The sequence below is a fragment of the Chrysoperla carnea genome, chromosome 4, assembly GCF_905475395.1.
Source record: "Chrysoperla carnea chromosome 4, inChrCarn1.1, whole genome shotgun sequence".
Taxonomy (NCBI): Eukaryota; Metazoa; Arthropoda; class Insecta; order Neuroptera; family Chrysopidae; genus Chrysoperla; species Chrysoperla carnea.
In genome coordinates, this window is record NC_058340.1 from 67,701,840 (window position 1) to 67,728,173 (window position 26,334).

At 30.8% G+C, this 26,334-nt stretch overlaps 3 protein-coding genes and 1 non-coding gene across 4 annotated transcripts; 2 read left to right on the plus strand and 2 right to left on the minus strand.

Annotated features, from left to right (window-relative positions):
- Positions 1–4,595: 4,595 nt before the first annotated feature.
- Positions 4,596–8,481, minus strand: LOC123297910 (protein krasavietz). Its single transcript, XM_044879739.1, has 4 exons — positions 8,250–8,481; positions 7,821–7,891; positions 5,229–6,284; positions 4,596–4,752 (listed from the first exon to the last, which is right to left on the minus strand). Exons 2-4 carry the CDS (start codon positions 7,879–7,881, stop codon positions 4,601–4,603), a joined length of 1,269 nt encoding a protein of 422 aa, XP_044735674.1. The 5' UTR covers positions 7,882–7,891; positions 8,250–8,481; the 3' UTR covers positions 4,596–4,600.
- Positions 8,482–9,723: 1,242 nt separating this feature from the next.
- Trnad-guc lies at positions 9,724–9,795 on the plus strand. Its single transcript has one exon. It is a non-coding gene; the product is annotated as a tRNA-Asp (tRNA).
- A 1,213-nt stretch (positions 9,796–11,008) lies between these two features.
- LOC123298180 (serine/threonine-protein kinase TBK1) lies at positions 11,009–14,251 on the minus strand. Its single transcript, XM_044880109.1, has 2 exons — positions 12,568–14,251; positions 11,009–11,838 (listed from the first exon to the last, which is right to left on the minus strand). Exons 1-2 carry the CDS (start codon positions 14,159–14,161, stop codon positions 11,165–11,167), a joined length of 2,268 nt encoding a protein of 755 aa, XP_044736044.1. The 5' UTR covers positions 14,162–14,251; the 3' UTR covers positions 11,009–11,164.
- A 2,179-nt stretch (positions 14,252–16,430) lies between these two features.
- On the plus strand, positions 16,431–25,104 carry LOC123298884 (spatacsin). Its single transcript, XM_044880981.1, has 10 exons — positions 16,431–16,717; positions 16,780–16,992; positions 17,939–18,152; positions 18,427–18,561; positions 18,913–19,035; positions 19,207–19,721; positions 19,770–20,300; positions 20,924–21,103; positions 21,268–21,882; positions 22,815–25,104. The coding sequence occupies exons 1-10, from the start codon at positions 16,526–16,528 to the stop codon at positions 24,948–24,950; spliced, it is 4,854 nt and encodes a 1,617-aa protein (XP_044736916.1). The 5' UTR covers positions 16,431–16,525; the 3' UTR covers positions 24,951–25,104.
- Positions 25,105–26,334: the final 1,230 nt, after the last annotated feature.

Sequence of the window (26,334 nt, forward strand, 5' to 3'; positions counted from 1 at the left end):
AAAAATAATGATACCAAATTTTTGGCCCTGTACATTATTAAGAAGTTTTAAATGTACCTACATATACTTTTCAGAATAAGCAAAACTTCTTATAAAGAATGACTTCTTTCTTAAAATGCAAAATAAGGAAATTTACAAGTATAGTTACCTCTATCCGGGGACACACTGTATGTTATATGATATCATAAAATCATATTTAACAAAAACAACCACTTATTTTACAAAAGCTTGCCATTTCCATTTTATAAATTATAAGAGCTCTGTAGGTAATCTCCTGATTGGAATTTATCACACGCTTAATGGAATCGAAACTTACCCCCAATATATAAAAAAGGACAACAGTCAAAAATGTCAATGTTATGATGTTTAGTAAAATCTTCGCCAAAAAATAAGATAGGCGCCTGTTTTTCAACTACCGTATTGTTACTTGGTTGAATCAACTTTCTTTTTGTTCCCTTTCTTTTAACTCGTAGTGTCTGCTTGTCCGGCGAAAAATTTGGCATCGATTTTTAACCCTTTTTTCGTGATCCAATCGAGCTGAAACTTTGCAAGAAAACTCGTGGCAACGATGAAATCTTTGTATTTTTTCGAAATTTTAACGATAAGAAAGGGAGTATAATATAGACTCGGTTTTTATTATAAATATTATCAAAGATATTAATAAATGAGAACTCTAGGATATTTCGAAATAAATTTCGAATTTTGCTCCAATTTTCTAGATCAATTTTTTGTATTTTATAAATAAGTATTTCGACTACCAAGTAGTCATCATCAGTATGAATTAGCTAATCGTAATTTCTCTTACTGTGTATGTAACTCGTTGCTAATTTGGTGGCGGCTTGCAGTCCGAATAATTGTGGGGTTTCCAGATTTTTCCTCCGAAACTTTATAGAACATTGTGCATAACTACAGCTGAGCCATTTGACTGTGTTCGGGTGAAACCCACTGGAATACAATTGAAAATCGTGATGGGACTCTTGAGAGGATACTATCGTTTGAACTACTACTTTCTTTTCTCATAACTTGGGAATTTCGAATGATCCCATTTGTAGGGAAAATGTGTTAAGGGCGATAAATATCTCATATATTATTTTCATTTGCAGAAACTTGTAGGGATTCAGGTTCGAAACCTTGGACCTACCAATCCTAGGAACAATTTCGGTGGTGAAGCTGGAAGCTTTCATAAAATACCATCTGCATCTTCTTAAAATACCACTTCTTAACAGAATACGTTTCGTTTTTAAGTATTGTGTTTTCAAAGACAGCTAAGAGAACCATGTGGGCTAGGTGCTATAGACTCCTTTGAAGTATTCCTTTTATTAGTTATTTATGGAAACCCCATTATTTTTTTGTATAGGATAAATCATATGATTTAACAATGGAGGGTAGAGGTAAGAAGGACCATCTTTAATAGGGATCAAAGTAAAAAAATGTTCAGCTGAAAACATCAAGTTTTAAAATTAACCAGAATGACGCTTGCAAAAGGTATTTGACGTGGGCTTCTCTATCAACTTGTTTAAAACGATTTTATTACTTTGAGCACTTCTTTTAAAACTTCTTTTGCTACAACAACGCCAACCTTATTTGCTGCTTTTCGATGGACACTTTTTGATACAGTAAAATAATTCTCCTAATCTCTACCTTCCATAGATTTAACGAAATAAAAAACAAAAGAAAAACATAATTTTATATTTTATATTCAAAAATTGACAATATAACATTTGCTTACACCAGTAAATATGTCCCATTTTTTTCGGCATTAAAAACTAAATGAAAAACAAATTGAACATACACAATTTTACAGAATACACATTTTTTCCACTTTCTTGCGTCGCTAATATTATGAATACAATTTTTTTTTTACATACATAATAATTAAATAAAAAATAATAGAAAAAGACTTGAATAAATTCTGTAATGCCATATTATATAATGAAATATTTAAATAAAACCAGAATTAAGGCACCAGGGTTTTTTTATTTATAGAAAATAATACATGGAAAAAATGGTATATATATAAAATTTACTTTTTCATTAAAATATTGGCTCCACCATCGGTAGTTATATGAGATGAACTGATTTTTTAGTTTTTTTTTAATCTATAAACAAAATTAAAGAAAAAAAATCAAATTAAATTTTCAATAATTCAATCATCATAAATTTAATACAATAATATTTTTGTGATTGTATCAATTATCGATATCATTCAAAATATTTATGTATTCTGAATGGCAGTATTAATTGATTCGATTATTTTACCCCAAGAAAATTTTCTTACATTATATTAAAAATCGAAATAATGTAAATAAATTAGATGGGGATAATTTTGTTAGAATAGGGAATATTCATGTATTTTTTTTTATATTTTTAATTCATTGTTTACACCGTTATAACAAAGTAAAAAATATAAATACTGCTTAAAAATGCTGTATTTAAGTGTACAAAAATATTTAAAATACATTATAATTTTGAGATATTTAAACGCAGTTTTTTGGCGCTCTCTGTTGATGACGTATAAATACGTGATCTGTCAATTGGTGACAGTTCAATGTATAATTTACACTTTAAAAAAATTAATTTATAACAAAAAATTTACACTCGTTATCATTAAATTTTCTAATAAAAAGTCGTAGAATAATAGAAATTAATGTAATATTATACCAAATGTAAGTAATTAATGCCATTCAGTATTTCAACAAATTTGACAAGTCCGTACTATGATGTCACGTCCATATAAAAATTTGAATGTCCGTTTTAGAAATTTTTAAATGCCCTCACTGAATTTGTACTTTTATTAATTAATTTTAAGTAATGTAAAAGATATTAATTACTAAAATAATGGTTTAGTTGAAATGTCTAGTCATTAAAGTTACGGAAGAAAAATATTTGAACCAAATTTAAATTTCATGAATATTTCCTATTTTCACACCACTTACGATTAAATTTTCGTTCAACACTAATCACTCACCAAAGTGGTCCCACAAGTATCAACTTGATTAAAGCCACACTGAAGTTTAAGTTATTTCTATCGGAGTGAGAATGCGATATCTTACGAGAGAAAATCTAGTACTCTAAATAGTAGTTGTACTTGTGCAGTAAATCTGTAAATGCTACAACGAACTCTCATATCGCTCGTCTGTGTACACGATAATAACAGCAAATGGCCAGAGAACAGAAGTAACTGTACAACGTTGCCGCTTGTACTATTTACTTCTAGATTAATAGCCTAAATATTTATACCAGCTAACAGAAACGGTTAATGATTCTATAATTTCTTTCATTAATTTAGGTCTTTGAAACTGCCCCTCTGCAGCATTTTCGTGTACAACTATTTTTAGTCCCATGCCGTTAGAAATACCTGAACGATATTAAAAGATAGAATTTTGGGCCTAATATATTAAATTTGATTTTTGTATTTTTCCTTTATAGAATTAATGTATTAATCCGAAAATAACTCAGTTTTTAATAACGTTCCATCAATCATATTCCCTGATAATTTCCGATTTAGGCAGTTTATGTCCACATTGCTTACATTTCCGAAAAATCTCATGTTACTCACTTGGGGTGAAATAATGGAATTTTAAACGGTGTTCAAAACGAAAAAAAATTTGAATTAAGTAAACTTGTGTGACTAAATATTTTTTGGTTTAAAGTCGAATAGAAGAATTAAAAATACCGAAATATAATGAGTCTTTTAATGGGACTACTAGTTTCTCAAATCTGAAATCTTTTCAATCTCTCGTTTTTCAAACTCTTTTCGTTGCCAAATAACTTTCCGCTAAAATATTTTAAACTAAAATTGGCTCGTTCCGACTACGATTTAATGTAAAATCGAGCGATATATAGCGAACAAATTCATTTTAAAAACTAAAACGCATTTTCCAAAGATAGATAGATAGATATGTCGGTTATAAAAATAAAGAAGCGAATATTTTTTTCCAAAATCAAAATAATAATCAAACTATAGCACATTTTGTTAAACATAAAACTATAAATCGTTATTTTTAAGCTTTTTTTTTTTATAATAGGTCTACGGCCAGGTGAATTATTTGAAAGACATTTCAGAACAGCTGGAAATTAAAGCTGCTGGTCAAGGTTCAAAACCACTTTTTCCTCTACAAAAATTTTTTATGTCCAGGATTTCTTTTTCTAAGGGCCTGGAAAATTTTTAATTACACAGCCGCGCAATTGAAAAGTTTTCAGGGTCCCTTGAGAAATTCCTGGCTATAAATTTTTCAAATAAGAAAAAGATCTAAAATTTCAAACTGTTTCGAAATAACAGTCAAATCCAAACGCCTGACGTTAGGCTTATAATTTTTATTTAATTTTTTTTGTATCAAAAGGCACTAAATATTTAAAATTTCAACTTCACAGTTCACTAGGTTGTTTGTACTTAGAGAAACTCATAAAGCCATGATTAATACTGATTGTGCCTCTATATTCGTGTCGATTCCATTCCTATGTTTGTTTTTGTTCCGACTGATCTTAAGGAATTTAAATATTCCTAGCCGTGTATATATTTTGGTTTTTTTTTTTCATCAAAATACATATTTTTTTTTTAAATAAAATGATAAAAATAAAATAAAAATAATTACACTCTTTAGTCACTGGATGCATCAGAATCGGATTCTTCTTCAGCATTTTGTAACCATTCAACAAATTGTTTCATTTGATCGAGGAACATCATTTTTCCCTTAACAGAATAATCTTGCTTATACCATTTCAATATTACTTGTTCTGACACAACATCAGCTGAAAATTTTAAAAATTTGTTTTAAAAGGATCCTATATTTCGTATTTCTACGTTAACGCATTTACGGACAGAGTTTTGTGGAAATGAAAAAAAACGATTTTGTACCAATTATGATGACATCCAAAATATTGGTGATTTTGAATGGCAGTATTAATTGACAGATTATTATTCCCCAAGAAAATTTCGTACATGATACCAAAAATTGCAATAACGAAAAAGAATTACTTGGGAGTGAACTTTTTTTTTGCACCAACTTGATTAGAAATAATGGGATGGTCCAGTGCCTATTCCAACCAAGTCATCTTCGAATAACAAAAATTTTTCGATATGAAACGGAATAATGTTTGGAGACGCAACTAAAATATCAAGATATCGAAGAAATTTTCGGTTGTATTAGTTACTGGCTCACCCAGTATAATGTGAATGCCCTTTAATTACGAAGTTCTCCCATTTAAAATAAAAATAAAATACTTACTCTTATAAAACAAGAGGATTATTTTCTGGAAAGTGCGCATAAAAACCATATTCGAATAACAAAAATCTTGCACTTTAAGGACAAGACTTAATTCAGATCGGGCTTGCGTTGTAAACGCAGAAAATAGACTAGTATAGGCCTTTAAATGCCTTAGTGCCTGATCAGCAACTAATTCCTCTTTTTTGTTCCATTCGGCCATACTCATAACCGTACTCCAAACAATGCATACAACTTCATGCTCAGATATGTTTTCTCTCGTTGCGAATTCTTTAACTTCCGCAATAGTTTCTTTCATCGGTTTGTTGTCATTTAAGCTATCTAATAAAAGTTGTTGTAATTGTTTTTTGGCCAATTGTTGATGTTGATCATCATATAATTTTAAAATTTCCTCTAAGCCCGATTCAACGAACGCATTTCGGAAATATATTTGACTTTGTTTATTGTCCGGTACAAACGATAATAAATGTGATTCAATGTTTGATTTTTTTATTGCAGAATGTAAACTAGCCAGTCCTTTCTCCTGTCGCCACCATTTAAAAATATCGATAATAAAATCTAACGCTAAATTATCCTTTATCAAATGTGGATTATTTAACGCTAATACAACGTTAAATGGTATCGCACCATTGTAAATCCATAAAGATATCATCAAAGAGAGTTTGCGCCTATCTTCGGCAGAAAAGTATTTTATAAAAAGTAGTATCTTCTTAATTTCATCTTGGAAGATTTTTTCTAAGTATTTGTATCGTCTCATCAGTTTTATGAATATTTGTTCCCAATTCTTCATTACCTCCATATCAATCTCGTTTGGTGCACTGAAAATGCATGCGTCTGTTTTAAATGGACCGTCGCCATCTTGAGCGATAGATCCACCGGGTACCAATAATCCACCTGCGATGAGAATGTCAAATAAGACTTCTCCATATCTTCTATAATCAATCTTTCCGCCAGCTGTATCCAAAAATTTTGAAATTGCTTCAGGATCGTTTGCACATTTATCAAGTCCAGAAATTATTGCATCTCGAAAACCAGTAGGGTCGTATTTCTCCTTTTCATCTACGAAAACATTTATCAACCTTTAGAAAAATTTATAAATTTTTTAATTATACTCAAATTCAATGTCGAATACACCCAAACTTTCTATTCATACAAAATGGACTTTCAAATCTGGCTTTCGGTTATAGTTTGAGCAAACTTTTATTAGTCGATTTTCATTAAATTCTGAAACGATCAATTTCTCAACGTAAAGTTGTAGGCTTTTAACTTTTCATAGGATTTTCGAGACCCATACTCTTCATTTCTAATAGAGCGTCAATGAGTGTGAGAGAATCCATAGACATTGAGCAATGTGTATAAGAAGGAAAGAAATAAATGAATAGATAATAATAATAGTCTAATTTTATTACTCGGTAGTTTTTGAGGCCACTGAACTCGAATATCACAACGAAGAAGGCACTCGAGGTATCTGGTGTCCAGGGCGGGCGAAAGGGGTGCGTCCCGAGATGAAATACGTTACATATTCTCCCTGCCCTGGGCACCAGGTACCTCGGGGGCCATTTTTGTGGTGATATTCGATTTATACGGCCACAAAAACATTCGAGGAACAAAATTATATTCATTTCCATCGATATTTAGTTTCCAGTTTTTCATTTCTCTCCCATCACTTTTGTTCATAAAGTTTGTAGACGCCCTCACGAACTAAATTCTTAAATTCAATTACAAAAACTTCCTGATTCACGATTTTTTTGACGTAAAGATATATCAAATTGAAATTTGCTTCTAATATCTTATCATCGGAATTAATTATAAGGGCATAAGGGTTATATTTTAAAACATCACCGGTATAGAACGTTACGAAATTAGTCAAAAATTAACGGAAAACTATGGCTTGACGGTGATGAATTATTGCAGATTTAAACTAGACAAGAATATCCAAAAATATCAATATTTTGACCAAATACTTTATCAAAATTATCAACATATGTCTTAAAGGCATTATGGTAAATAGATCATTACCAAATTTTCATTTTCAGGCTCAGGCTATGTCGAAAAATAACCAAGATACTAAATTTTTGCTATCATGAAATTCTTCCCATTAGAAAATTGCACAGGTGGTATAAGGATGCCGAATGCATACTACCCTTCAAAAATAGTGGATTGCAAGGAGTATTTATTATACTGATTCTCTATTTCGAACAGAAAAATGCGAAAACTTTCATTGAACTTCGAGTACAACCTAAGCTTGTCTATCTATACGAGCATATTTGTTAAAAACAAAAACATTTTTTAATCCAGTATGGTTCTACTTAATTGAACAAAATTGTACATGTACAAAACAACAAGTCTAGAAAATACTGATTCAACTATTATGCACAAAAAAATCCTATATTTCCCTTTTAAAATTGTTAATTTTTCCTGGAAAAGTCGATAAATAAATTTGTAATTAAGTAAAAACCCATAATTTTTCCAAATGAATCATAATTAAATTAACAGATTTCAATGCTATTTCCTAGACGTTAAAAACACGATTTTTGCAATGTAATTAAAAAAATGTGACTTACACATGATCTAGACAAAATGAAAATTGCTTACCTCTTTTTCTGGTCTTAATTCGTTGACCGGATAGAACTGGTTTTTCTGCCTTTTGACTCATACAAAAATTTCTAAAACAAATCAATAAGGGTACAAATTTTATAATTTGAATGGCCATGAGATTGAAAAGAGGACAATGCTAAATCTAATCAGGTCAATGGCATTGTACGTACAATAAAATTATATGCAAACAAAAAATCGACATAAAATTCAATAAATAATACAAAAAACAGCTATAAATCGATTCATAATTAGTAAATATCTTGAATAAATAGTATATAAATTGAGTTAAGTCGCATGAACCGCATTTTTATTACAGACATCTAAACACTTTTTTTAAAGCACATTTGATTACTATTATATGAATCTATTATTCGAAAAAAAAAAATGAAAGAACTTATAATAATTATAAAAATAATTAACACTCACGTTTTTACTGTTTGTGAAAAACTGTTAGAAAACAAAACTTATCTAATTTTGGATTTGTTTAGAATTCGCACGATCCGTGCCGGAATTTCTTGCAATCAGAAGTGAGCAAATAATGGCGAAGACGGACAACCGTGTGGGACGTGTAAAAAAACCTGTTAAAAGGCGCAAAACTCAAAATTGGTTTAAAGTTAAACGAAGTTTTCGCATTTAACACTTGAATTTAAGAGTCAATCTATAAAAAATATAATTTAGAACAAGTACAATTTAATCTAGAACACAATGGAAAGACGTAATTGCGTAAAATATATAAATGTGTTTCTAAAATAATTCATTTGTTTTTAGAAACTTTATAAAATGTATGACTTACTACATGGCGCCACCATATTTCCTTTTTGGTAATAGTTTAGGAGATGAAGGCGCATGAGTTATGAAATATTTATTTTGACTGATTTCTATAAATTACTTTTACAATTATTTTAAAAATTATAAATTTTTCTTCTTGTTGCGTAAATTAATATCATTTCCTAACATGAGTTTGTGTATCTAACCCAAAAATTGAAAAAAAATTGATGATTAATTTAGAGCTGTTTGTGTTGATCATGTACTACTTTTGAATTGATTTTAACTATAAAAGTTTCACTTACATCATTCCCATGGGGAAACAAAACTACGAATATCAAATTTGAGTACACTCCATCTCGGCAAAGGAATGGAGAGAGCCGGAGCAGATAGCAGAATGAACAATAGGTGACTGATGGTTAATTTGATCGGCTTTTTATTAATGACAATTTCCCCTATCAAGCCTTATGAGGAAAGAATATTGATTGAAATGTTCTGAGTATCCTCTTGTTAACAATAAAATTTTGCTGTACTTGGATTTAATGCAAACTAGATTCTTTTTTCGACCAGTTTATTTTTCTGTATTTAAATCCAGGCAATTTGTCACTTGTAGTTTTATGTGCCCCTCTCTCCTAGCCTAATGTACATTTGTCGAATCTCGCAAGTGTGATGTCTTGTATTTTATTTGTCATGTTTAAATTTCCTTTTTTCAATAATATCCACACTCCACAAATGATTCATTATGACTAAACATGTTCGTAATAAAAATTTTTCCGGGATAGTTGTCTTTGTTTCATATTCTTTTAAATCCCTTTCATGAACAATAGAGCCGTTTGTAAAACAAATTAAGACATTTCTGTTTTATTTTAGAATTTCTCAAAGCAATGTCGAAAAAATAGTAAAAGAAGTAGGTTGAAGTCCTATAAACAAAATTTATTAATAAATATAAAAATGTCAAATTTTTCATTCATTGAACGAACCTTTTTTATCTTTTCAAGATAAAAATAATTTAGAATTTGTATTAGCTGTAAAAAAAAAACATCCATTTAAATTAAAAAAAAAAATAAAAAACCCTCGTTTTGTTAAACTTAAGATCTAAAGAAAAATGTTCGATAATTAGAGAATTATATTCAAGTCTTCGGTAGTATAGTGGTCAGTATCCCCGCCTGTCACGCGGGAGACCGGGGTTCGATTCCCCGCCGGAGAGAAATTTTTTTTAAATCGACTTTAATAACCATTAAATCAAAAATCTCATTTTATAGGAAGGCTAGTTGACCTGCACATTTTTTAACCGTGGGTGGGTCTATTCTTCGTAATTAGCCAAGCTTTATAAAGAGTGGTAAATTATTATGGAATTTTATAAAGAAATAACGGCGATTCCGCGAACCAACAGAAAAACAGACTAGAGAAATAATAAAAAGAATATAAATTTTCTTGAGAGCGTGAATTTTGACGCATCCCTCTTCTCTGTATTAATTTATTTAACTGCGTTACCTGCAATATTAAAAGTGTGACAAGGAAAAACAAATTTATATTCTAGTAAAAAAATTATATTTAAATATTTCTTTTAATACATAAATTATTATTGAGTAACTGACAAATAAAGGAGAATAACATATTTTAAAATTGTAGTCCATAATTTTCTGTATGAAACGAAATGCATTTTTTGAATCCATATTTCAATCAACATCTTTTTTCTTTAAAAATATCGTTGGTTAAAATAATGTCTTAGCCTAACATGAAAATTTTTTCATGCTTTGATTTTATGTACGATGGTCCTTCCTGTATTTTAGTTGCATAAAAAAAGAATATCTCACGAAATTAACCAAATTTCTGATATTCACTTAACAAAAATCACCGAGGAGGTAAAATAAAAAATTTAACCCTAAAATAAAGAAGACCTTTTTTACCACATTTAAGGGATTGTTGCTCCAACTTTATAGGTTGGCGAAAAATTTAGGAAAATAATAAAAATATTCTGGGCCTCTGATTTTAACTACAAAATCTGCATTTTTGGGTTCGATTCATCTTTGTAAATTATTTTTACCTGTATTTGACCCAAATTTTTCGAATATAATTATGAGACTTCAAAAACAATCAGGGAATTTTTGTTATAATGTACATATAAGTTAATATTCCCTCGACAAATGCGGCTTTCCAAACTGAACCGATTTTCTTGAAACATAGCTAAGAACACTTAAGAATCGGTTCATCTGTTTAGGATCTACGATGCCACAGATAGTCTAACACACATCCACAAAGCGGCCAAACTTATAAATTCCTCTTTTTGAGTAAAAAATAAACCAAATTTCTTACTCAGAGCCTTTTCTTTTTTTTTTTTTTTTAAATATTATATAGGGAAGAACAGAGAAATGTGTGATTTTAAAAACAGGAACACACATGCATACATACCGGTCAAACACATAACCCTCGGTGTCGTCAGATTAAAAATTAAAGAATTTTTGTTTTACAGCGTTTAAAAAACCGCACATTCCTCTGCCCCAAACTGAATAATAAATATCCAAAGCTTCCCTAATTTTTTATAGAATGTGTTCGTAAAAATATCAAGAAATTTACTAACTATCTGAATCATTTTTATCGATCACAACTAAATTCAAATAATTATTAAATTCCCCGATTAGGTCAGAATTTTGTAATGCGATTGTTGCAATTTCATCATGAATACTCGATATACTTTTTAAATTATTACGAAATATTTGTGCCCCATTATTCTTTGACATAGCATTCTTCTTTGGTCGTAATAAATCTAATCGTAGGCAATCAATTGTACTTCTTAATGTATCTTCGGTTAATGGTTTAAGAACATTTAATCGTTCGATAAAATGATCTAATGTTTTTTCGTATGTATCGACATCTTTATCCAGAATCATCATTTGTAGATAAACCGTTTGTGCCATTTTATACCAATCAGCTAAATTATCAGCTAAATTTGCAACAGCTGGAGCACATTCACGTTCAAGTAAGGCTCGTATTCGTCGTCCGGTTTCTTCGACTTTAATACGCTCTAATACATGGAATTGTTCATCGTTATATGATAACGAACGTGTTACTCGATCACGTAATAAGTGTTGCCATGATTCACGTAATCGATCGACTAGAGTTTTAGCTCTAGCAGCTGCTCTAGTTTGGGCTGGACATCGGAAACCTCGTGTAACGCTTTCCCATTCACGTTTTAAACAATCTTCTCGTACATTTCGTTGATGTAATAACTGTATTGCTGGTATCAACCCTAGAATAAGAAATTTAATCAAATTAACAATATTCTATTCAATTTAGTGAATATTCAATCTTCAATCCTATTGTTACAACTATTATAAGTTAACTAATGAAATTCAAAAGAAGGCTTAAGAATGTCTCGAAAATACGTCGATTAATTTTCTGTACTAAATTTCTACGTATTATAGAATTTTTAAAATATGAAATTAATGTAAAAATTTATTTGGGGAAATTATTACTTATTTATGTATTGAATTATGTACCCGTGAACCTAATCTTTATTTAAATAAGTGAAGTCTTATTTTTATTATTTAACGAAATTATTTATGATATATTCTTTAGATAATTAGTCGGTCATAGGAATATTAAAGATATATATTCCTTCATCCAAGGCTAATTAGTTAAAAATATTATATTTGTAATTAATTTCTAAATTGTATTTAAAAAAAATATTTTTTTTTCTTTAGGGTAAAAGATTTTACTTTAAATAGAAAGATTTGTTGCTCGGACCAATCTACAACACACGCAGAATTCGTTATCCATTTAACTTTTCCCGCAATTGAGAGTGCGAACAGCCGCAGCACATCAAAAGTAGGCACATTGCTTCCCCCCTGAGTGGTACACCCCCTCGTCTAAAGTAGCACTTTATACTACATCCCTACTATAATTACTAGATCCGTGATTAAAACCATATCCTGTAAAAACATTATTTCAAAACAGTAAATTACATTTCTTGAATTACCTGTCATAAAATCCTTACTAATCGATTCTAACTCCGACGGCCATGTAAGTTTATTTGCATGCCTATCTAAAATATTAGCTAACTCAGATGTATCCGAATGATTGGAAAACTTTTTCAATTTTTCCGTACAAACTTGATTATTATGTACCGCAGCTGAAATACTTTGAACACAATTCGTAACCTCTTTCAAACGTTCACATTTTTTATACAATTTATCCAATTCATTATAAACTAAATTCGTAAAATTCGTTACACATGAATACGTTAAACTGCTACATTGTGATAATTTTTCAATTCGACGCTTACAAACGTGTCCGACACTACAAGCAACTTTCGCTTGACTTGCATCATTCTCAACAGACACTAGATTTGGGAAAACTGGAAAATTTGGTACATCTGTTTCGTTAATCAACGAAACGTTATTATTTTCTTTGCTAAATAACATAATTGGTTCATCGATATTCGTATTTGGATAGCCACGTCCTGGGGTTGAATCATCGACGATATTTAATAATAAAGTATTTTTTAGTAAAAGAATTTGATTTCCTGGATTTACATCCGATTGTTCGGTGATATGTGCTTGAAGTTGTTCATAAGTATCGTTTGGATGTAAGAAAATTTTTATAAGATTGGCCCGATTAACATTAAAAATGTTTAACGCTTTACGAGATAACGTATTTGTGACTTCAGTGAAAAATCGTTCAAAGCTCCAAATTCGTTCAGGATCCACTTCTAATAATCCAGCCAATAATGGTGTAATAACTTTTCGTAGCCCGATACTAAGTTGACAATGTTCGGGTAATTCACGACACCATTCAATTGGACCATTTTCAACAGTTTGTGTACCAGATATTACGCCCGATGCCTTTTTTGTTGTAATATAAAACATTGTTTCTTTATTTCGACGACCTCCATACGGTCGAAATGGTAGATTACCGGTGGCTACATGATATAAGGTCACACCAATTGACCATAAATCTACGGTAGCTCCGAAAGTTTTTCCAGGAAGTTTACGTAAGACAGCACGTTCATACATATCTGGATGAAGATACTCTTCTGTACCATATAAAGATACAAATTGTTGATCTTCTTGAAGTTCTCGAGCCGCTCCGAAATCGGTGAGTTTGTAAACAGTTGTACCATCGTCACAAATAAATTTCATAATGTTCCCCGGTTTAAGATCACGATGCACTAAATTATTATCACGAAGATGTTTAATTCCAGCTGTTAAATGTTCTAGAACGAGTAAAAATTCTTTTTCTTGTAATCCATATGTATTTTCAGGGTCATCCAATATATTAAATAAACTACCACCGGTACAAAGTTCCATGACAATCACTTTACCACGACCCTCTTGTTCTTCTTCGATTGCTAATAATTTAACAATATTCTCATGTTTCACTTTTTTCAATACCTCAAATTCTCTCATTTGAACATCTTGTGGACGCATATGACTTAATTGATTGAATGTTTTTACGGCTACAGGTTCTCCATTGTTTTTGTTAACACCTTGAAAAACGGCTCCAGTCGCACCTTTCCCCAAAACGCTTGTTGTACACCAAACATAATTAGTAGATCCTCGTAGAAACGACATTGTTAAGTAATGTTAATTGACTTGATGTAAATAATTGTTAATTAAGTTTGTTTATCTAAATTTATTTAAATAGTGATTTTTTTTGGCATATTGTATTATTATCACAGATCACAATTAATATTATTTTTTTTTCATAAAAAAACCATCATATCTGTTTGTTTTAAAAACATTGAATTGTGTTAAAAAAATGACATTTATTTATTTTGACGTAATAATCAAGGTTTTCCCCGTTTTCAATTGCAGATGGCGCCACTGTCTCACCGTCATGTCATGTCATGTCTAAACTGTGAAAATAATGTTTTTGGGATTCCTTCTGCTGATTTTATGATTACAACTGATGATATAATTTTTAATTTTTGTAACAAGAATTTTCTTTTTTATCTGTATTTACTTTATGCAAATTAAATATTTTTAAATTCAAAAATTATTTTTAGCTTCTTGCATTTCAAATAATTTTTTTTTGAGTAATACTATTTTAACGCCATCTAACAATAATCATCTGAAGTAACTTGACATAATCATGTTGCTCGTAAATATTCTGTGTTACTCTGTGTCTGTAGCATAGAGATAATTCCATAGAAATACAAAATCGCCTTCAAACGGTTGAAAGATCAGCAGATAAGTAAGCTTATTGATAACTGGGAGTTGCAATATGGTAATAATAATTCGTACTAATTAAAACAGAAAATTGAGCCGTTTTCATTAGTTCCAATTTAAACAATCAGATGGCAATACTTGCAGTTACCATTTTTTCAAGGCCAATCAAAATATTCAAATAAGATAAATATCGCCAACTGGGGATAATAATTAAAACAAAAAAACAGCAATTTACAATACCAGATTATTTACCATTTATCAATAGCTGTAAAGAGAAGATAAAACCCTGCAATTTCTACCTCTCTCACCGTAGTCAAGAATTCCCTTATTACGTTTCTAATGTCAATATTCGCTCCGTGCGTGAGTTTCGTTTCCATGACAACGATACACTACTTTAATTATAGAATTGTATGGATGCATATATAATTGTATGGATTGCATTGAAAACTTACATTGAAAATTTAATATTATTGTCTCACAAATTTAAATAAATAATTATGATAATTTACATTTGAAAAATAATATTTTTAAGTTTAATTAATTAGTGTTTTTCAATCATTTTAATTTGACAGTTTCTATAACATTAACATGTAAAGAATTGCAAATTAGTCATAACAGCCTCCTTTATCACCAAAATTTTTCACTGGAAGCGCTGGCATCGATTTTATTATCCCTACCATGACTACGCACACAACGAATAGCTCTATAGTATTGTCTTTATGGTCTGTAGCCTGTTTAATGTTTATTTATGGTTTATTTGACAGTCACAGTATTTTGAAGAGGGTTTGATTCGGGATCGTGTTTGATTCGTAAACTGATGAACCACATAATATTTTATAATAATTATCGTATAGTAATTAGAAATAAATTATAGTTTTGTACAATATATAGTTTTATTTATTCATTATCTACGAAACTATTTAAAAAATTGATGGAAAATAAACATTCCATATATATATAAATTAAAGATGGGATGATCTTAGTTCAAATAAAAATTAATGAAACATTGTTATTTCTAGAAGTTGATCTAGTACCTGCAATTGGTAGTTACAGGTTATATAATTTTAATAGGTGACGATTGAGGGAATTTTAGTATCGATCAGGGAAAATATTCTATGTCTCTAGAATTGAATTTTGCAGACCTGATTCTTCATCGATATCACAGAATGTATACATTCTGCATCAATTTCAACAAAAAACTTCCGAAAATGATCGGAACTCTATTTATATCTCTTATTTGAAGCGACGTCAAATTCTCTCCGGGCATTCATTTTTAATCATATGCCAAAAAAAATTTACGAGTAGATAAAATTTTAATTCATTTTAATAAAAATGATAGCAAAGGCCATAAGTGCAGATGATTCAGACCAAATTTTACACTGAAAAAAAAAAGTATTGATAAAACCGTCTTATCAAACATGAAACATTTCATATTAAAAATAAACATGAAATTATTGCATGTAATCATTAGGGTCAATTATATCCTATTTATTGTTATCATTTATAAAAGCATTTTTTACACTAGACATGTAAACATATTTCCATGTTTTGATAAGAATAAAATTCAGATAATCGAATCATTCCAATACGCTCATCACACTTGCATACAATTTAAAACCCGATTCCTTTTATTTACATCATCATGTGATTTTATCAGTCATCACATTGTTTTGACATCGTAATTTTATTATTTCACAACGTTGTAAAAAAAAGTTTATTTTTCCTGATTAATCCAAAATATTTCTTGTATGTGGAAATTCAACTTAAATGGATCCAATTCCACCCGCTTCGTTAAGTACAGAACATACAAGTATATGGACGGGATGGCGAACATTACGAGATCGTGAAGTTGTACGTGAAGCCGCTTCAAAAGGTTCACATATATCGTTAGCTCATGAATTTATAGCTACACGAAAACAATGGGAATTACCCGAAGCGGAAAAATGGTTCAATGCTCAAGTAAGATTTTTTAATATGATGTGTTTTTACGTTTATTTTTATATACAAATATTTGGTCCTAGGTTCGATACTGGGCACTGGAATTACTTAATATGCGACAAGTTTTTAAGGCGACACATATTTTAACAAATATAGGATTAGATCCTTGTGTTGAATTTACTGAAACACTTTTAGAGACAAAAGATAAAGATTTACGTGATTTTCTTGCAACGCATTTGATTAAAATAAAAAAATTGGATACAAATATACAAGATCATTGGATACTTTTACGTTTAGTACAAAATAATTCGGATGATATTCAAAATATTGAAAATCTTAAAGAAAATTATAAAAATTTTACATTAAAAGATATTTTAAATTTTGAAAATGGTTGGAAAACTAAAGTTGCTACTTCCTTATTCTTTTCTTTATATGGTAAGTTTTGATTTATTTGGGTTACATAATATTGCGTACACATATTTTTGATGTTATCTCTTGGTATTTGAACCGAAAAATTTAAGATGCTCTCAAGGGTCAAGGTCCATTATTATCATTTTTGAACATTTAATTACCGTCTTATATTTTTGGTTTGTTTTAAATTACTTTAGACAATGAGTTTTATCCAAATACCAAACAAAATTTTAAAGACCTATTCGATTTTACCAATATCTGATTTTTGGAATTTTTACAAAAGGGTAGAAAGACGACACCAAAAAACACAAAAATTCAGTTCATTCGACGACTAGATGTGCAATTTTCGAGAGAAAGCTGAAAATCTCTCCAAAATTTTGGGTTTCATATGTAGGATTCTTGACCATGTCATCAAAAATACTCGACCAATCGTTAAATCAACCGAATATTTGTACTTTTTGTGTCAAAATTATGCTCTATGGGATTTTAATCTAAGATGTCAGCGCCACAAGTAAAAAATACTGTGGTAGTTGACCTTTAATAAATACTGTGGTAGATTTTTGTGAAGCTGTCATTTCTGGATCTCGAGTTATGAACCTTAAATTAGTGTGTTTAGCTTCGTTTCCCTTTATTATTATTATTTATTTATGTCCTATGATCCCGAGGGGGACGTAGGGCCTCAACAAATGCTCGCCAACGAACTCGATTCTGCGCCATGGACTTGACTGCTCTCCAGGATTTGCCTTCTTCAGTAATTTCTTGCTCCAGGGTTCTTCGCCAGGTATGACGAGGTTGGCCCACCCTTCTTTTTCCTTGGGGGTTCCACTCAAGTGCTTCTTTGGCAATGCTGTTGTTTCGCCTGAGTGTGTGACCAATCCAACCATATTTGCGTTGCTTGATGGTGTGTCTTGCTGGAGTTTGGTGACAGGTGTCCAGCAGGTTTTCATTGGAATTCGTGTTGGGCCAATAAATGTTGAGGATGTGTCTGAGACAACTGTTGATAAAGACTTGCAGTTGTCTGGTGATGCTTTGCGAGACTTTCCAGGTTTGACATCCATACAAAAGAACACTTTTAACATTAGTCTCGAATATTTTCAATTTAGTGTGTCTTCTGAGTTGGTGTGATCTCCAGATGGATCGAAGTTGCGCAAACGCTGCCTTGGCCTTCCCTTCCCTTCCCTTTATTACAATGTAATAAACCGCCTTAAACTAGTTAACATCGTTTTTCACGAAAACCAAAAACAGGAATGACTTCATATTTTGACTAGGCTTCCTTATTATATTTAAAATTGGTTGTCAAGTATCTTTTTCTATTTCAGACAATTCAGTATTACCATTTTTGGAATCGAATGAATCATGGCGATATTTATTAATTCACAATGAAATTACAGTATTACACGATTGGATCCACAAAACATTTGCTATCGATTTCAATAATTACTTGTTCAATTCAAGTAATTTAGATTTTTTAACAACTTTACATAATTTATTTTCAAAATGGAAAATTACCACTGAAATGATATCAGAAATTGAAACATTAGCTGTATCAAATTTTACCAAAGAATATATATTAGATCAATTAAGTTGTTATGGCATTTTTATGGAAAAATCTATAACTAGTGTACTATCATCATTATCTAAAGTCGAAAAAATATCGAAAGTTGATGAAATTTTAAATTTGGAGACTTCAACATTATCAATTGAACAATTTATTAAAATGTTTATCGAATTTTGTACGAAAAATGATTTATATCACGTTATTGTTCAATATTTAAATGATTACGAGTTTTCCGATGCATTTTTAGAGGATTTAAACTCGAAAGATGTAGAATTATGGTTAAGTATTCGCGATATGATGAAAAATACACATAATACAGCATTTATTAATAATTGTATAATTAAAGCATGCGTAATTTTAAGTACAAATGGTTTAGAAAATTTTTTACTCGAAAATATCGAAATATTCTTAGCAATTATTTTATTCGATAATAAAATATCTTTAAAACAAATTTTATTATCCGAAACATCGGAAATTGTTATAAACGGTGATTATATCTTTGAAAATATTAATCGAATAAAGATATTTAAACGATTTCCAGTTATTGAAAATGTTATTCGAAAATTCGAACTAAAACATTATAAACAAGATATAACACTTTATCAATTATTAACGAATTATCTACAAATCGATTTTTCTCAAGTGTTTTATTTTCGGTATAAAAACAATGAACTTTTACCGAATTTTTCATCGGAACGTTTAATCCAACGTTACGGACATCGTGAGAAATTAACGTTTACCTATTATTTAAAACAGGGACGTCCTTGTATCGCTAGCAAAGTATTTATAATCGATAATATTAAAAAATATGGGAAGTTAACGAATAAAATTAAGTATATTGGGGCGAATTTAGCACATTCCATTGCAGTACAAAATTTCTTGGATCGTGAAATTTCTAGTGCTTGCGTTTCATTTGTGGAACTTATTGGTGTTAGTTCGGAATTAATGCGAGTACATTTAAATATTGCAAACTTGTTATCGAATTCAAATTCATTTACGGATGTTATTGAACTTTTTAATAATTTATCACAAAATAAGCAAAAAGTTTTGGATTTATTGGAGCAAGAAGTGATAAAAAATAATTTAACACTTCAAGTGAGTCAGGAAACAATTACAATAATTTTAACATCATGGGAAGTTGCAATTAAATTTGCGAAACTTCACAATTTAAAATATCCCGAATCATTTTTAAATCATTGTCGTAAAGAGGATTTATGGTTGGAGTTTTTAATTTATGCACAATATCATTCGTATCCAAGTGAACAAATTTTAAAATTATCACAAAAATTTACGAATAAAATTATGGCGGAGCATTTAAGTCATGCTATTGCATTTGATTTAAAAATCACAGCGGAAATTTTTAATGAACGTCGTAGAACTCTTGAAACTTTAAAATTATCGCCAAACGATAGTTTAATTCCTAATGGGAATTTGGTGAAGGAAACGAAAGAAATTGTGGGGAATAATGGTAGTGAAATGGGGGAGGAAGTGTATTGTGATTATTATGTGGAAAATTTGGATTTTATTCAAGTATTGTGTCGATGTCATAAAACAAAAATTCCATTAAATGCGTTAATTAATGCTGCGAAAGAATATAATAATCCTAATTTTGTTATTTTTGCTACATTTTATCAGGTGAGTTGTTGAACAGCAGCCTTTGTGATTTTTTCTAATTTTTACCCGACTACGCCATAAGGATGGTTATGTTTTTCGTGCGTATATATGTATGTATATTTATTTAGCACGCTCTGTAGCCTAAACGGCTTGATGGATTTTAACTTGAGAGGTGTTGTTAGTTTCGTCTTAATTGTGGGAGTGGGCCTGGTTATATCAAATACCTCCTCCCTTCCTCCTTACTGAGAATCCTTCACATAAATTTGAACTAACAATTTACAGAATTAACAATATTCTTGTCTTTTTTCCAACAAAATAACAAATTTTGATGAAGACTCTTGCGCTCAACTTTGTGAACCATATTTTTAAATTTTTCACGATGATTTCCGTAACATCTGGGTCGATAAAGTTAAAATTAGGTGAAAAATCACTCGAAGCACTCGGTATTTGCAATGAAGATTCGTTTCTAAATGTCTACCAAATGTTTCGCGGTCTGGTAGTTTTACCTGTGACAACAACGGCAAATGAACGCTCCTTTTCCACTTTGCATCGTCTCAAAACATACCTTAAGGCTTATATCGACATATCGACAAATCGAGATAAATAACTAATTTATATAAACTAGTCGTGTTTTTATATTTCAGCCAGAAAATTTGATTTATTGTTGGCTTATTTGGATTTGCATTTCAACTGAATCCCAAGAGTTAATATCACAAATAACAATGGAAAACATTACGCCACAATTAGTTGCAAGTATTTTACAGAAAGCAGTACAAAAAGATTTTTTGGCAACTTTAGCTGAAAGTTTTTTAATATTTTTGCCGGTAAGTTTTTTTAAATCCTTACGCAAGTTTTGATATATTGTCCTGAGTCCTGTTAAGAGTCCTACCACCTTTCTCAACTGTGCTCTAGTGAGTTTTAAGCGAGCACAGTCGAATACTAGTAGTACAGAAATAATAATGTCCATTTTTTTTTTATTGTTTCAAAGGAAAATCCGTTATGTTCGTTAACAACATTTTTAAATCAATACTCCAATAAAATGATGGAGAAAACCGAATGCGTTAAATCGTTAAAATTGTTTAAAACCGTTATAAAATTCATGAAATACAATAACGACAACAAAACAAACGTAACTGAAACACCTTTATCGTTTCTAACAAGTCGATCATGGCTATCAGAAATGGCGGTGAAATTAGTTCTCTATACATTTGTTTACTGTTTAAATTCTCAACATAGTCAAGAATTATTCTTGGAATTGTTAATAAATGAGAATTTTACTGAAGATTTACTTACAATTGCTCCTGATTTTTATCATACAAAATTATTGCTCAATTTATTAACGGATATTGATATAACGATTAATATGGAGGCGATTATGAAAGTCAATCAAAGTGATTCGGATAAAGAAAGTGAATTGCAAAGGTGTGTGAATAAGTTAATTGAAATGCAAGATTTTGAAACTGCTTTGCAGTTATGTAAATTGGAATTTTTATCCATTGATAATGTAATGATTGAAAAATGGAAACATGCATTTATTCATAATGTTAATAATGATGTACAGGAATTTTGGAAAAACTGTGAAAATTCATTGCGACAATCAAAGGTTAGTAATTTTAAGTATAAATTTTAATAAAGAAAGTAGCCCCCAAACCTGTGCACAGGAATCATCCAAAGCGGGGTTCAAACTTTTGTTCTTGAAGTTAGGTCATAAAGTCAATAAAACACAGTAGCACAGGACTGCCGTACGTCCTTAAATGAGCTGGCGGAACAAATGAATGTAAACCTGGTATGGGTACCGGAACACAGGGATATTCCAGGAAATGGCACAATGTTGCCGGACACAAGCATCAATAAATACCCGGGAGTTCCATTTGCGAACTGCAAGTTACTCCTGAAGAGGATATCCTGAAAAAGGCCAATCTTAGATGGAGGGAAAAACGTACTTGTGGTGCTACAAGACAGTTATGGTCTGAGTACAATCGCAGGCGTTCCGAAGTTCTCATATCACTTCCAAGGGCCTCTGTTCGCAAAGTTGTTACGGCTATCACAGGACACTGGCTGGGCGGCAGGCATGCTGAACGCTTAGGCCTGGCAGTGTATCATGACTACTGCAGAAGCTGTCTCAGTGGTGACGAGGAGGAGACAATCTCTCATCTTCTCTGCCACTGCCCAGCTCTTGTCATGAGGAGATGGACTTACTTGAGCTAGTCTTTCTTTGACGACCTCTCCGACCTAAAGTCAGTCGACGTCAAAGCCCTCCTGCTGTTCTTGAACAGCTCCAAATGGTTCATGGAGTAGTGGCCTGGGATGGGCTAACCCATTTACGTTATCACAACGGACCCTATGGTCTAAGTGTTTCCATCCCCAGGACAGCCACTCTCACCTAACTTAGGTCATAAAGTCAATAAAACAAAGAAACAATTTTTTCGAATAAGAGAACGAGAATAGTTTTGAATAGTCTTTTTTTGTGTATGTTGAATAGTTTGCAAAGAATTCATGTAAAATATTTTTTAAATTGTTTTTGATATTTTGCAGGTTAATGGTTTATTAGCTGCAAAGTTCTTTATAAATATGGCAGATCAAATTCAGGATCCATTACACAAATACATTGTTTTAACATTAGCATTCGAATGGTTAAAAGAATGGGATTGTCACAACGTAGAAATCCAAAATGTGGAATTAGAAAAATGGTGGCTGTACATTAATATCGATAACTGGGGTGATTATCCAACAGAATTTAGTGAAGAGCCATGTTTGAAGATCGTATCATCGGAAATACGTCGTCAATCGAAAATTTCCACGTTAACAGTTTCACGAGCGCTAACCACGAAAAAACAACGTGATAACTTCGAAAATTTAATTGCGAAACTATTAGATAACGGTCATATTGTTCAAGCTACTCGCTTAGAGCATATGTTTGGTTATAAAACACAATATTTAGCTTTAATCGAAACATGTATGAAATTAGCTGAAAATGAGCTTAGTGCCAATAATTTAGGGGCAGAGTATCTTTCATTAATGGAAGGTTTTATAAATCGAAGTCGAAGACGTACGCTAAGTACGGCTTGTTTATCAACTAGTGCCTCATCAACTGAAATGACTGTGTACGTTGGATCTCCTGGTGCGGATTCTAAACCATGTTCCGATACTCAAACAATTTTGGAACGTCTTACACAACAAGTTGAACGTGGGAAATGTTTAGCTGGTCGTGTTTTATGTTGTAGTCGAATTTCACAGGCAACATCCCGACCTTACGCACGTATTTTATCAAATTACGATGCTCAAGCCTTACTTAAGTTAACCTTAACCGGGGATTTTGACAATAAACTTGAATTAGCCAACGATATTATGATCTATCATAATTGGAATAAACATCAAATTTGTGAATTTTTATGTGGCGAATTAATATCGTCAATCAGTAAATACGTGTTCAAGGAATCGGTTATTATCGAACCGATACATTTATGGGGATATCCACTGGAAGGAACAATGCATGTTGTGTTGGAACTCTGTCCAGAACCGTCGATTTTAGGTACATCATTGTTAGTACATGCAACCGCTCCATTATCGTCCACAAATCGTAGTGCCTTATGTTTAGCTGGTGAATTATTAATACGTGCACATGATTGTTTTACAACTGATTGTAATATGGAAGGAATTTCAAAAGTCTTGTTAAAAACACGTACTTTGGTTAACCAGTTAACAATATTACAAGCATGGGCAAGTATTGTTCGTTTATTAACCGGTTTAGGTCGATACGCTGAAATGGATTACGTATTCCAAATTTTACAAGAGAACGAACAGTTTGAATGGTTGCTAGGACAAGGTACAGCTCGAGCTGTGGGATTACGTGGTGCTACTATGGATTATTTACGAAGATGTTGTCCAGGACGACGAGAATTATTACGACTTGTTGCACTTCGATGGGGTTTACATGATTCAGCAGCTGAATTATGGGAAAATGAGGCAAAAGAATTGATAAATAATGTTGTGAATGTTGCAAAACTTGAAATGCAAAATTTAGGGAAAGTTCCAGGACCGTGTGGTTTAATTGAAATTAGCTCTTCGGATGAAGCGACAAAAAAGGTTCTAGAAAATGCGAAAACATGTTTGATTCATGCTGTTCAACATCATTTACTTTCCGATCGATATAATGCCGCCCAAAAAAGTACAAAAACCGCAGAGATGGTTGCCTTACAATTAGGTTTAATGGCGTCATCGAACACCGATCGAACGTTGTGTATTTTGTTGTTGAGTGAAGCTCAGTACACGTACGTGATAGCTAATGTACTTAATTTTTGTGAAGCGAAAATTTTAAGTACAATCTACGATTATCAAACGGATTGGGCGCAAGTTTTATATAATCATTGTGTGATTGATAATAATTTTGAAAAATATTTACCACAATTTCTTTCCAATTATCAAATGACTGATGTCTTAGCCAAAGATGTTGTACGCCGTTATTTATCTGACCAAAAATCATCTTCCGCGAATAATATTCCATTAGGTTTGAAAGCGATATTGGATGCTGTACACTCGCCAGCAACACGATATCGTTTAGCTAGTGAGTTAGGTTTAAAAGATGTTTTACAAAATTTATTAGATAGTGCGGTTACGCCATATTTAAAAGATACTGTTTGGAAAACTGGATGTCCAGCACCAAACACATAAACTATTTGTTGCATTTTGTATATTTCAAAGAGAAGTCTAACAGTCTACACTTCTATGTCTAGGGAGCCCAGCTAAATGTCGAAAGAGAATAAAAAAAACTTTAAAACAAAAAGTAAACCGACTTCAAGAGGAAAACTTTTCCAAAACAAATTAAAATGCACTAAAAAGTAAAAAAATAACGATAATTTAATGTAGTTAATATTATTGTTATTATTGGGTTGAGTTGGGTTGGGTAGGGTTGGGTTGGGTTGGGTTGGGTTGAGATTAAGTTAACTCAAGTGACCTCTCTGAGTTAAGTTTTCTGACTTCTGTAAGCGAGCGTGTAAAGTAATATCTTTTCCGTCTTGAATTCTCTTTGGAATATATCTGTTAATTTTTATCCAAGATTTGAATAATAATATTATACATTAATTTAAGACCTGATTTTTTAAATAAATAAAAATTATATTCATTATTATTAATTAATTTTATATTAAAGGTTGATGTTACTAATATTTTTATTAATTATTAATTAAAAATAAATATTATTGCAATAATAAAACAATCGATTGTTAAATAATTTTAAACTGTGATATATCAAATGAAATCAAATAAATTTTTATTCATTATTTTATTGTAGTTTTTCTTATTAACCGCTTCATCACATGAAAATTGTATTGTCATAAAAAAACGCGACCTATTCGAAATTATTTTTAAAATCTCAGATCCGCGGAAAAAAGCCAATAATCATTTACCTACTCTACAGATCAACTTATGTTTGAGTTATATTTACTTAAATGTTATACAAGTTGTCTAACAAATAAAATTGTAATATTCTGCTAGCTAATAATCAGGAACTGGTAATAATTAGATATTTATTTTATTACCTTATACGTCATTCGAAATTAATTTTCAGTTATTAAATTTTTGAATATTAACATAAATATATTAATTTATTTATATTTTAAGTAGAATTATGAAAATGATCAGCTGGATGATCTAATGGAACGTTCATTGTTTTACTACCGCGGATCCGCATCATTTTCATAATTATAGTTAAAATTTAAATAAGTTAATATATTTATGTTAATATTCAAAAATTAATAACTGAAAAGTAATTTCGTATAACGTATAAGGCAATAAAATAAATATCTAATTATTACGAGCTTCTGATTATTAGCTAGCGGAATATTACAATTTTATTTGTTAGGCAACTTGTACAACATTTAAGTAAAACTCAAACATAAGTTGATCTGTGGAGTTGGTTAATGTTTTTTGGCTTTTATACCATTTTTTATTATCTTTGGTGAGTAACGAACTCAGTAGTGGTTTTAGAGGAGGTGGTATATCTAGGCACCCACACAAAGACTCAGCCTAATATTGATAAATTATTTGATGTGCATTT